A 13,982-nucleotide genomic window follows, 5' to 3' on the forward strand; every position below is an offset into this window, starting at 1 on the left:
CCCTAATTACTTGTCCAAATAACAAATGGATATTCAATAAAAAATAACACTTTCACGAGCATATTTTCATTTCTTTTTCAAAATAAATTGAATACTTATTGAAGGACTTCAACACCATGTACCTCTGCAAGCAAGCAGTTTTGGTGGAATAATGCATGTGAAAATATCATTATGTTTTTTTTTGGTTTTTATCCAGTTGTTATTTGGAATATTATTTGGGATTATGAAATTAAGTTCTGTCGAATAAATTTTTCAATACTAATATGTTTGTAGGTATTAATAAAAGCGTAATTATCTTGAAAATGCATAGTTTTTCCGGATTCGAACAGGTATACTTCGAATTTATCTCTGAAGTTGCTATAACCAAACAGAATATTCTAGGTATCGGTAATTAAAACTTTCAATGAAAAATCTTTGTAATTTTGTAGCAGTTTTTATTAAACCTAGACAATTCATAATAATAAATATATATATTCAATAATTTAGCCAGTCTAATCAAGATGAATAATATGAACTTCTTATACTTAACAATACAAAAATAGCAGAATATAATCAATACTGTACATAAAAGGCAACAAATCAATAGGATATTTGAACAATGAGTAAACAAACATATGAAATGTCCTAATCAGATATAAATTAATAGATTTCACATAAACGTTCTTGCCAACATTTATCGTTAAATTCAAAATAGGTGAACAAAAAATTAGCTCCTTGCATCTCTGTATTTTGAAAATTTATAATTTTATTCCAAATTGTCTAACGTTGAAAATGTGACATCATGAGTAATATAATACTAAAATAAATAGAAAATTACATACACTTCACTTTCGGGGAATTTAATTTTTGGAATATAATGGATTGATAACTTTTTAATCAGAATAGGATGGTATTAAGGATGTATATTTATTTCTTTATTGGATATTAATTTATGTCAATCTTCATTGGATACTCGAGCTATATTCAACAAAATTATTCATCGCTTGAACCTTTATAACATCTGAATAATTAAAAAACTTGAAAATTTTTTACAGAAAATTCTAATTTTTTTATTGTTTAGTATATTGTTTTAATTTCGTTTATTTTTTTATCTAAGTTATTATCTATCACACTAATTTCCTTTCAACGATGATTTCCATAATAATTAGATATAACAATTTTCTATATTAATACAACATTAATCACAATTTCTTAAGTTTTAAAGCTACATTTCGATTTTATTAATAAGTTACAAGAATTTTCATGTTGAGTACTTACTAAATTTCAGTCGTGAATAATTCAGAATCAATCGAAGATTGAATCGGACAAATTTTCTACCAAAAACTTATTCAAAATTGGTTAAGAGCAATTTATTTTAATATTGTATAAATTCCTATTCTGTTTCGTTTAACACATGATGATATTCCATTCAGATCCTCTGAGAGTCTTTGGTTTCAAATTTTCCTAACAACTATAGAAAAATGAGCTTTTGATCAAGTGTTCAAAGCGCCATCCTGAAAACCAAGAGAAATTAATTTAATTCGATTATAAATTATAACACTATAGCTGTATTAAGAGTGTAACATAGCATGTATGACGTTTATGTAGTTTTTTTAAATTTTGTGATTATATAAAATTTGGTGTTCTACAAATAAACTGACAAATGTACTGATGTCGAAATGAATTTTATTCATCCATCCAGCCGGTTGCAGAATGGAAATTTTCAAGCTAGATTCAGGGTCCGAATATATCCGTTGAGTTCATTAATGGGCAAAATCTATATCGGATTAAAACCTATATGAAATTAATTTTTTTTAATAATTGAAGAACTATCTATCCGATAAATCTGATATTTGAAAATCGGTTACAGATATTTACAATAAGGAGATAAATTTCGTAGGATGTCGAATTCATGACTAGAATGATGTTTGTCGCCGACAAATGCATAAAATCGAAAGGAAAAAATCGAACCTTTCAATTATTATTATATGCTTTTTCGTTTTTTAAAGAAAATTGGTCCAGCAGAAAAGGTAATGAAGGGTATTATGCTGACCCAAGAAGGAGCTGTTTAAATTTGAATTTTTTTTTGGTAAAACATAGATAGAATAGCAAGGAGTAAATGTCAGAATTTGGAAACAAAATCGTGAAGGTTTTTTCATGTAAACAATTTTTGTTTCTTGAATAGTGTAGTCATTTTTAGCAAGATTTTTGAATTTTACAACAAACCAGCTGTTCGAGGAGAACCAAAGTCGATGTTAAGTTGTTGTTGAAATGCTTAGGGCACGTGTTTGCCAGATAAGTGAATTTGAAAGAGGTCGAATCATTGGTCTACGGGTGGCGGGGTTGTCATTTCGAGAAATCGCTAACCGTACGAACAAAAATCCAACTACTCTTATAAGATGTTGTCAAGCGTGGTTTGAAAATGCCCAAAATTGAAGAAGAGAGTTGGTACCGGACGTCGAAGGGGCAGAAATGAAGTTCAAGATCGACGTCTAAGACTTATGGTCATTAGAGACCGATTTGCGACAACTCGATCTTTGGCTAATGGGTGGTTAGAAGAACAAGGCCATCCTGTAACTTTCCCATCGGTTTACCACCGGATAAGATCCTTTGGACTGCAGCATTATCGACCCCACCTTGTGTTACCTCTGACGGCTGAGCATCGCCGGCAACGATTACAATGGAGCAGAGAATGTCAATATTGGAATGTGGAATGGCATCAGGTCGTCTTTTCTGATGAATCTAGATTCTCCATGGGTGCACATGATGGCCGAAGAACGTGTAGGATTTCACATATGCCTACTTAGCCACCACAAACGGTTATACGACGTCGGGGAGAAAGACGTGAACCTCAGTTCGATGTTGATCGTTATGTACACCAGACAGTAGGCGTTATTGTATGGGGTGCTATTGCACATGCAAGTAGGTCACCTTTAGTCCTTATTCGAGTTAACATGACAGCGCTTCATTGCCTTCAAGAAATAGTGGAGCCATATGTTCTCCCTTACCTTAACCGGCTCGATAATCCAATATTTCAGCAAGATAATGCCTGAAGTACAAGCAGCTTTGGGATAGTATCCCTCAAGAAAAAATAGACTATCTTATTGCATCAATGCCGAGATCTGTTGGGGAGTGTATAGATAATCCCGGTAGACAAACACATTACTAACAAAACTAACAAACTAAAAAAAATTGTAAACTGTTTGTTTTTTTTCCAATTTTCATTCATTTACTACTGGCTTTACTATTTATGTTTTTAAAAAAAAAAAAAATTAAAATTTAATCAGCTTCTTGTGGGTGTTGCAGTTTCTTTGTCATTTAGTATACTTTAATGTCATCTTACAGACCAGAAAGTTTTGACTTCAAATTTGTGTTCAGAAGACAGAGTATATTGAAAATTACATGAATACGAATTGGAACAATCGCGTAAAAGCCCTTGACTCCTCGTCAGTGCTTTTCTCTTTTTTCTAAAGTTCATTTGGTCTCCTCGACTTTCTAATGAAAATATGAAGTTGAAGGATCTCAAAATATCTACAATAGAACGATTTATGTTTCTTCTACCACTATAAAAATAATTATTTACTTCGCTTGCCGAGTCTCAATTTACTGACAAATTTTTTGTTCAGAACTTCATGGAATCTCTATTCTCATCAAACTTTGTTAGAGCCACTAACAGTTAATGGATGGACAATTCGATCCATAAGATGACAATAATTATTATTTTCCCCATGAACCATGAAAATTTCTAGATGAAAAAATAATCAGTTAATGTCTAGAAATTCAGTTGTTATAAACTGGAGTAATAGCATGAAGAAAAAATATTCAAATATTTTCAAAAAATTTACTTACGCATTTTCCGTTGTACTTTGTCTCCACGACTACACCTTTTGTGCAAGAGTCTTGCATCATGTGACACCAGGAGTGATAAGTAACGTTATTTGTTCCACAAATGGGACCACGCATTTGCCTTGGACGACAGTTCAAATTGCATGTTGTACATCGAGGTAGCCCAGTATTAAAATCAGTCAAACAGGCTTGTTGATCGCGACATTGTACATTGCTGCAGGAAGCATTTGCTGTAAACAAAGAGACCAAATGTTATAAGATGTAGAATGGTTGAAGATAGGTTGAATGGATTGGCATTAATGCATATACACAGGACCATTTGCAGTAGTCTAAATGTTGAAAATATTGTCCAAAGATTCTCTGGTCGAAAAAATAGGAGACTATAATTTGTTATTAAGTTTTTAATATTTGATCATATTTTGTTATTTATTAGGTGTAGTAAAAAAAATCCATTATTTTTTCAATAGATAGCTTTAGTTATCTGTATCTTGCATTGTAAAGTGATCGGTTTCCACTAGTTGGCGTTAGCAATATGAGATTTCGCACTATACAAACTTTCTGACAGTTTTGTGATTAATTGACACAGTTAAGTTTGAGTGCGTCACAAAGATGGACCCAAGCAAAATGAAAATAACCTATATTCTACAGTTTTTCTTCGATAAAAGCAGAATGCAAGCCAGGCGGCTGAAAACTTAAATAGAGTTTATGGACCTGATACTGTAATAGCCAACCACGTGCTGTTTTGGTTTCGTCGATTCCGTTCCGGTAATTTCGATGTCAAAGATTCACCATGCACTGGAAGATCAATTGTCGAAAACATAGATATAATCATGGACATTCTCGAGTCCTGTTTCGATTGCTCAAGAACTTAAGAGTGCACAATAAACCGTTTAGAACACTATTCACATAGGGCTGGTCTCAAGAAGATGCTAGATGTATGGGTCTACACGAGTTAACGAAAGGACCGCATGGACCGAATTTTCACTGCGAATCACAACAACATCGTCTCATTTTTGAAACGGTTGGTGACTGGTGATGAAAAGTGGATCATTTACGACAACGTCAAGCAAAAACGGTCGTGGTCGAAACGCAGTGAGACGTCGGAAATGGCTAGGAAGGTATTGTTGTGACTGTTAACTCGGAACTGTACTGTCAATAATTAGACCATCTGAAGGAAGCAATCGCTCAGAAGCGGTCAGCTTTGGCCAGTAAGAGACGAATTGTGTTCCATCAGGACAACGCCAGGTCACACACGTCGATGTGACTCGCCAGAAGCTTCGGAAGCTCGGTCGAGAGGCTCTTATGCATCCACCTTACAGTCCGGACCAGGCACCAAGTGTTTGCCATCTGTTTCTGTCCATGGCGAGCAATTTTGCTGGTAAAAATTCGCTTCAAAAGAGGTTAGTGAAAACCGACTGTCTCAACTTATGCCAATAAGGACGATTTTCTATGAGAGAAGCATAATTTATAACCACAAAATGGCAACAAATTATCGAATAAAACGGCGCATGTTCGACCTAAATTGGATCATTCTAACTATGATAATTGAAGCCTTGTTCTTCATGCAGAATAATGTTTTTTTTTATTACACCTTATACTTTCCTGCGCTTGAATTTTCTTATGAAATACATATATTTATTAGATATGTGAAATTTTTTGAACTTCTTTTTGTCATACAAAAATCTTGGAAATTGAATATGATATTATTTACTTAAATCCATCTTTCTATAAAAAAATATTTGACCTAATAGGTACCAACAAAAAATTCCGCTATTTTTCTAATCTATATGAATGTTCAGTGTTAGAAAAGTTATGTTTAAGGATATTTTAGGACAATAATATCTCAGAATCAAATGGTTCAGAATTAAATACACCTGAGTCAAGTGCTGCTATTTCTTAATTCGAGATACCAATCTTCATAGTTCCGGTATCGTTTGATATCCGAAAACATTTTTCTCAAAATATTTTTAGTTGTTTTCAGGATGAAAATTCAAAATGATGTTATTGCTCACCTCTACAAGGACCCTTGTACGCTAAAGGTATGGCTCTTCCTTGTCTGCAAGTCTTCTGTTTCAAATGGCAGGGGCTAGGATAGCTATTACCATCGATTCCACAAACTTGCCGCCGCTTTGGACTTGTTGGACACTTGAAGTCGCAGTACACGCAATGTGGGCTTAAATTCTGATCTAGAACGCAATTTTTGCCAGTCGGACAGTTTATTCTATCACAGGAATCTGAGGAAGATAACTTATATGAAATTTCATGTTTAGTTATTTGAGTCAAATTTGGAAATATAATAGGTAGGTATTAAATAATAAACAGGTTTTCGAATGAGTTTCTAATATCTCGAATATTTTTAGTACACATACCAAATACCTTATGAAAATTCAGATGGTTATAAAAAATGAACATATCGTGTTCAGTAAGAATTGTTAATTATGTTCAGCAGTATACAAATAACGAGTTCTATTTATTCATATCAAATCGAATGATCAAAATTAAGGTCATAATAAGCTCATTTTGCAGGTCCAGGTTACAAGAGTAACATGGAGCTGAAATGTTTTGTGAACTAATACGTGGGTATTTTTTTTGTCTTCAGGAAATGGACGAACAAACTAAGCTAAGATCAAGAAAAAATTGGATCGAATTTTCCTAATCATCACATATTATGGGGTTTCCAATAAGAGGTCTCATTTTGATATTAACATAAAAATCGAGTATATTTTGAAAGAAATCTATAGATGTTTATCATTTATATAATAAAGAGGAAGGTATGCCATTAACATGAAAAAAGATGGTTACAGTTGCAGCATCCTTTTCATGACCAATTCACACATTTGCGGATGTACTTATGTCCTCAATAACGAATTCCATCTTTAAAGTTTTGCATCGGTGGATCATTGGCATAGACCTTATCTTTCACGTAGCCCCCAGAGAAAAAAGTCTAAAGGAGTTAAATCACAAGATCTTGGTCGCCAATTGTGTTCACATCTTCGAGAAATAGTACGACCAAGAAATGTGTTGTGAAAAATTGGGACTGTTTCATTACTTGTGTGGTTATCTTTTTAAAAATAAACGTTTAGACTTGAGTCTTTATGCAAAATACGGTGTAATGTCGTTTGAGGAATGCCTTATAATTGAATATACAATAATTCTCCCAACAGCACGAATTTTTCCACCGGTTTTACTATCACCGGCCGAGGAGGTTCTTCACGATGATCCAAAACGCTTTAGTTTTCAAACTGTGATTGCAAAATTTTCACCACTTCTGTGATGAATTTCACAGCCTTGTTGAAGCTTAGATTCTGTTTAAGTAATGGCGTAGTACTCAACTCAGTTTGACAATGTAGAGATATAAAACAATATTCAGTTATCTCAAATTTCTTGAATATATGTACAGGGTGGGCAAATAAGCGAGGTAAGGGGCTATATCTTAGGATCCACTCATCGTAGGCGGTAAAAAATTTTACTACTTAAGTCTACAAGAAAACACACTGGAAATTGTTTTCATGTTCATACCTCTACCGCTAGGAGGCTTAATAGTTATCGTCGAGTAGAAAAATGAATTTCACTCGAAAATGTTTCATATAAAGTTGAAGAAAAAGTATCATCACTGTAATCCTTGGAAAATTCTCTATCTTTTTGAATTGTCACTTTCGATTTTTCGACATCACATGAGGGTAGGTGAATGGGAGAAATCTGACTGATTGAAATGCCTGTAACTTCAGTTTGGCTCAACATTTTTGAGCAAATTAGATCTCGTCTGAAGGACAATATCTTGTAGATTGAGGAGAAAATATACTCATGATACATTTGTTTTTGCTGCTTTCGAAAGGGGGCGCTAAGTCAGAAGTTCATTGTTTTCTTCATTTTACTCCGATATTTCAAATGTAATGATGAGATTTTCTTAACAGAATAAGAAATTCCATCAAATTTGTATGAAAAAACCAAAAGGTCGCAAAGCGATAGCTTCAGGGGTTCTGGAGTTATGGCCGGAAAAAGACACAATTTAGTTTTTCAGTTCATAAGTTGAAGAATATCTTTTTTCGGCCATAACTCCAGAACGCCTGAAGCTATCGCTTCAAGACGTTTTGGTTTCTTCATACAAATTTGATGGGATTTCTGTTACTCTCAGAACTTAAAGACACAATTTGGTTTTTCGCACTGCATCAGTTGAAGAATATTTTCTCTCGGCCATAACCTTCAGAACTATCGCTTTGCGACCTGTAGGTTTTTTCATGCAAATTTGATGGAACTTCTGTTTCTGTTAAGAAAATCCTATCATTACATTTGAAATTTCGGAGTAAAATGAAGAAAACAATGAACTTCTGACTTAGCGCCCCCTATCGAAAGCAGCAAAAACAAATGTATCATGAGTATATTTTCTCCTCAATCTACAAGATATTATCGTTCAAACGAGATCTAATTCGATCAAAAATGCACAAAATAATGAACTTCTGACTTAGCGCCCCCTATCAAAAGCAGCAAAAACAAATTTATCTTGGGTATAAGTTGTCCTCAATCAATAAGATATTATCTTTCAGACGAAATCTAATTTGATCAAAAATTTTGAGCCAAACTGAAGTCACAGGCATTTCAATCAGTCAGATTTCTCCCTTCCCCCTACCCTTATGTGATGTCGTAAATTCAAAAGTGACAATTCAAAAAGATAGAGAATTTTCCAAGATTACAGTGATGATATTTTTTCTTCAACTTCATATGAAACATTTTCGAGTAAAATTCATTTTTATACTCGACGACAGCTATTACGCTCCCTAGCGGTGGAGGTATGAACTTGAAAAAAAATGTTTAGCTTGTTATTCTGTAGCTTTTTTTTTGTCATTATAGTGTTCTGTCTTTATCTACTTGGCAACGTTCATAAATGAATATCAATTATTTATTTGAATGCAAATGAAAAGTTAAATGGGTAATTTTAGTACCTACGAAATGAGAAATGAACGAAAATAAATAATTACTATTAGAGCTAATATGGAAGGTTGCAAGCCGAAGTATTTATTATCAACACAAACGAAATAGAAAGAGTCAAAGATTATTCAATATTTATCGCCAACGAAATTTTGGTAACTTATTTATTGTAATAATACATTAAACATGAACTCCCGTTTTATATTCTATTTGGTGACCAAATAGAATAGAAAATGACAGTTTATGCTGGTTTTTGTAATAAAATAGACAAAAGCTAATTCCAAGGAAAAATATGATATCTCATGCTTGGAAGAACTTCAGCGTGCAGGTTTCTAAGGGTGACATATTATAAAAATTTGAAATGCCTAAATCTTTTCATGTAGGTCGAATCAGAAAAAAAGTGTTCCTTTTGACTTTTTTGTTTTTCGATATTCTGCTTGAATCATCTATGATTTTAGTTGAGCGATTCATACGAAATTTTGCAGGAAGCGTCAAATAGTTATACGCAAAATCTTCGCCCGATTGGATTTGCAATCACGAAAATATTGGTTATTTCATTTGAAATATTCTACTCGACTCCATTATGGTTCTGATTTTCTAAATGATCAGTTTGAAATATCGGCACAGAACTCGGCAACCGTTTTTTCATATCAGCAGAGTCTCACTTCTGTATATTTTTTGGTCACGAAAAAATTGAGAAATTTTTGTTCAATATTCTTTTGGAGTTTTCGAAAGTTGTGCTTTCGCAACTTAAAATTCTGCACTAGGTTTGTCATTCTACATTCAAATACAAATTTTTGTCTTGATGAAATTGACAGAACACAACTAAACAGGGAAAAAAAATTCAAATAATTATCTATTCAAGATCTGAACTTAGTCTTCAAATTTCAAGTTTCTAGGTCCTTTCTAAATTCATCATGCATACAGCCTGACAGATTTGATCAATGAGTCGAACCTCATCTCAGAGACCGTCCCAGACATTGTAACGTAATGAGAAAACGAGCGATATAAAAGTGTAATTGCATTTTCTTTTTGTTGTGTAGTGAAAGAATTGTTGAGAAAATAATCAAAAATAGCTTACTTAAATATTAGGGACCCTGATAAACGTTAAAAAAGTTTTACTCACTTTGGCAAATACCACTGTAGGCAACCATAAGAGAGGGGGATTTCTTTCGGCATGCCCTTTTTTTCAGTCTACAAATATTACGATAACTTCTACCGTCTGATCCACATACAGGTCCCTTAGATTTGAGCTTGCCTTCCTTGCATTTTGACGAACAAACACACTTCGGTACACCTTTTCTTAGCACACATGACTTATCAGGATCGCATTTCACGTCTTTACAAGACTCTGTAAAAAAATTATATTCACAACTTCCAATTACTACTATAGTGTATAAAACTATGGTTCAATGATGATTTTCATGAATTATTTCTTAGAAATTTATCTGTGATTATTGATGAACATTTTGCAAAACTGATAACTATCAATTTCCGTTGAAAATAAGTTACCTGTTTGTTGAAGTCGAGGGTATCAAAATCGAAAATAAAATTAAAAAATCTTAGTCGATTCCAGTAAAAGTGATTCAAAATGCGGAGAGGATTGACGTGAAGTTCATTTATGCGCCAATTGCGATCTTAGACGCGATCACCACGAACTTTTGCAATATGCTTCAAACTTTTATTTCACATTTCAATTCAAACTTCAACCAAAACAAATCCCTAGTATTGAAATTATCAGGACACAAAATTTTAAAAAGCCATATTTATGGAACTCCAAGCAAGCTTTCGCCCACTTGATTAGATTAGATTTAATTAAGTAGGTTTCGTTTCACTGCGACCTAATGGTCTATCGTGCCCCCCATCAGAGCTATTTTCTCCATAACGTGATCTACAGCTCGCCTTCCAGTTCCAGAGTTCTGATGAACTCCAATATCTGGGATGTCTTTAAGGAGGCTAATTCCTCACTACTATAAGTTTCGTGTCCAAGGCAGGTTTTGCGGTGGCTAACGATGGCGAGGCATTCCGTTACCAGGTGATCCGGAGTTTCTTCCTCCTCCCCACAGAATCTGCACTCGTCGTTTTCTGTTAGACCCATTCTCATGAGGTGTTTCCTAAGGTGGCAATGCCCTGTGGGGAATCCAGTGAGGAGATGTAGCCTATTCTCACTAAGATCATCTTGTAGAGTCAAAGTTTCGAAGAAAATCTTTGGAGTGATCCAAACCAGGAAGAATCCGCCAGAGATTAATTGCAGCCTGACTATCGGAATGTATCGCTATGTCACATTTCCGATAGTTTCTTGCTATGTTAATTTCTACACATCATTCTATTGAAAGTATCTCTGCCTGAAAGACACTTAGGCGCAGTTTCACCAAATGCTTTAATCTTGACTTGGCTCTTAAGTGAGGCCTTAGATCACGATTAATGTAATGTAGCGTTTCACCACACTCCAAAGCGCCATTTAATCGACCAATCGCGATTTAGCACTAATCGGCCATTTTTGGAGGATTATAACCTTTCAAGTTGAGATTAATAATTATTTATCAGTATGGAACTCTTGTCTATGTAATTATTTTTCCGGAAATTTCTAATTTTTGGGTCAATTTTATCAAAATATGACTATATGTATAGGCTCAATATTTCCCATTTAAAATACACGTAAACTTTGTTTTTGTGTTTTATGAAATTTATTGCAAAGGATAATTTATTGATATGTTTGATTGAAATATTATTTAAGAAGCAGTTAAACTTGTTAATAAAAATAAAGAAGTTAATAAAATTATAATACTTATATAGTTTTTTTTCCAGAATGTGTGGTTTTGTGAAATGGGATAATTTCTTTATAACTTCTGCAAGTTTCCGACATTTCGAAGCACATCACTCGACATTTTCGGCAAAAATTAACTTTGTTTTTTGTTTACAAGATGACAAATGATTTGAAATGTTATAATTATGAATGAATGACACCTAACACCTAGCGCCAATGGTGGTCATCACTGCTAATACCATACAGAACACTATATAACTTTTTGTTCACAACGTTGCCAAATGGTTTGACTATTTAATCGCGATTTGGTTAATCGCGATCATCTTCGGACGGGTTGATGCATGGTGAAACAGAAAACACTGTTAAGCCTGCTTTAGTAACAAGCGGAGTTTAATCAATCTGGGATCAAGTGCTGTTTGGTGAAACTGGGCCTTAGACAGTGGCCTAGCGATATTGAGCATTTGGTACCAGCCCCGAATACTCCCGCGCCAGTCCCCGTCGTGGTTTTGGAACCATCTGTGTACCATTTGATGGTATTCTTTTTTAGAACTGGGATTGTGGACTCCTTTTTCCAATCCTCTTTTCTACTTAGTAGTAGTGAATGTTTTTTCGATGCTAATTTTCTTCATCATCCTTTCACTGGGAAGGTTCGCTGATGGTATATAATTCGCCCACTAATAAACTTATCTGCAGTATTCGAGACCCGCATTTGCACTGAAAATTTCAGGTTAAGATCAAGGGGCTAGAATACAAGATTGGTATGCGGTATACAAACATATGTAATTGAATAGTAATTACATGCAAAAGGTGAAAGTTTGTAATATTAAGAGGGAATACCACCACGTGAGTTCAAAACGAAATTATAGATTTTTCCTCTTACAACCACCCATTTCGATGGTGTTTTCACATAATTCCTTTAAAAAATAATCGACATTATTTTCTATTTGCGTATGGAGAAGCAGATGGTAACTTTTCGTTTTTCGCGAAAGAATTGATGATATGTTCAATGTACAAAGCTCTGATATATTTTTAAAATATTCTTGAAAAAATATCTACAAAAAATCGTTACTATAAATTTGCGAAAAAATAATCGATCGTCGTACAGTGCTGCCCTCTACATATATTCTTCGTGAATAGAAAGAAGATGAAGTTAATGTACAACTTCGTACATCGTACAAAGTTTGGTCATCGCAGACGCGCCAGAGGGAAAATAAATGGGTACCGAATGTTGACGAGGACGAAAGCCACGTGGTGGTGATCCTTCTCAATGACGAGGATTTTTACAATTCATCGTTTTTTGATATCTTCATTAATGACATTAGCCGATCAGATCAGCAATGAAAGAAATAAGGAATAGATATTAAAAAAATTGCAACTTATTTATTTCTGCTTCAAAAGAATAATACTGTTGCTCTTCACTCTGTACAATATGTATTATTTCATATAGTTAGATCAGAGTCAGTGTTTTTGACATAAAATAGTTTTTGACATAAGTTTTTTTTGGAAGTAGTTTGTCAATTCAATTGTGAAGAATATTTGTCGAATTAAAGTTAAAATTGAACACAACTACAGACATTATTTGATAAAAAGACGACGTAACATTGGTCCTTCGAGCGGATAACAAGTCCTTTGGTGAAGAAACAGTTCTAGAGGAGTTTTGAGACATGCCAAATACAAGAAAGACTGCAGGTACCCATAGTAGACTAAACCCCAGTTATGAGTGGCCACCTGCTTTTGGATTGTTAAGACGACATTCAGTCAGTGTCATGTCGAACAAATCAGAAATTGTTCAGAGCCAAAGAAGAGATGAAATTCAGACAAATAATATAATGGACAAACGAGAGGAAGTGAACAAGGTGAACTCAAGCCAGACAGACAAGCAGAGTCGATGCCTACAACCCAAAGACGTCGGTAATGATTTACCAAAAACTTCATCCGTTCTTTCTATGAAATCCAATCTTTCAAAATCAGATAGTGTTTCTCTTCGTAAAAAAAGACATGCCGTTGAAGTCGAGAAGATCAGACAAGCGATCGAAATGAAGAAGCTAGAAAATCAGCTAAAAATCTTAGAATTAGAAAATGAAGTTCGAGAGACTGAAATTGAAGAACTTCAAGGAGACCGATCTCAGTTATCAGTACCGAATATTGAATGCCAGTTGCCAGAGGATGAAAACCATTCTTTAGAGAAGACAAGAAAATGGATAAATGATTTGCATTCGCCCTCCAAAGATGAAATCCTGCCAAAACAAGGAAATGAAGAAATATCTGAAATCAAACAATTATGCAATACCATCAGTGAAGCCATAAAGTCTGTTGCTAGTGCTCCAAAGCAAAATATATTTGCAGCAAGGCAAGTTGTGGACAAAGATTTTTGTATTTTTGACGGCAATTCCGAAGAATGGCCAACATTCATTTCACACTTCATGCGTATTTCAAAATTATGCGAATATTCTTCAGAAGAAAT

The 13,982-nt window shown here is 34.1% G+C and overlaps 1 protein-coding gene across 2 annotated transcripts in view; it reads right to left on the bottom strand.

Annotated features, from left to right (window-relative positions):
* Nucleotides 1-404: 404 nt before the first annotated feature.
* Nucleotides 405-13,982, bottom strand: part of LOC123671367 (follistatin) — a 118,843-nt gene continuing 105,265 nt past the window's right edge. For both annotated transcript variants that reach the window (XM_045605159.1, XM_045605160.1), the window contains exons 4-7: nt 9,878-10,102; nt 5,838-6,059; nt 3,829-4,055; nt 405-1,493 (exon numbers count right to left, since the gene is read on the bottom strand). In XM_045605159.1, coding sequence (XP_045461115.1) covers nt 1,473-1,493; nt 3,829-4,055; nt 5,838-6,059; nt 9,878-10,102 — 695 coding nt within the window. In that variant the 3' untranslated portion in view covers nt 405-1,472. The remainder of the gene's footprint in view (nt 1,494-3,828; nt 4,056-5,837; nt 6,060-9,877; nt 10,103-13,982) is intronic.

The sequence above is a fragment of the Harmonia axyridis genome, chromosome 1 (genome assembly GCF_914767665.1).
Source record: "Harmonia axyridis chromosome 1, icHarAxyr1.1, whole genome shotgun sequence".
In the NCBI taxonomy this organism is placed as follows: Eukaryota; Metazoa; Arthropoda; class Insecta; order Coleoptera; family Coccinellidae; genus Harmonia; species Harmonia axyridis.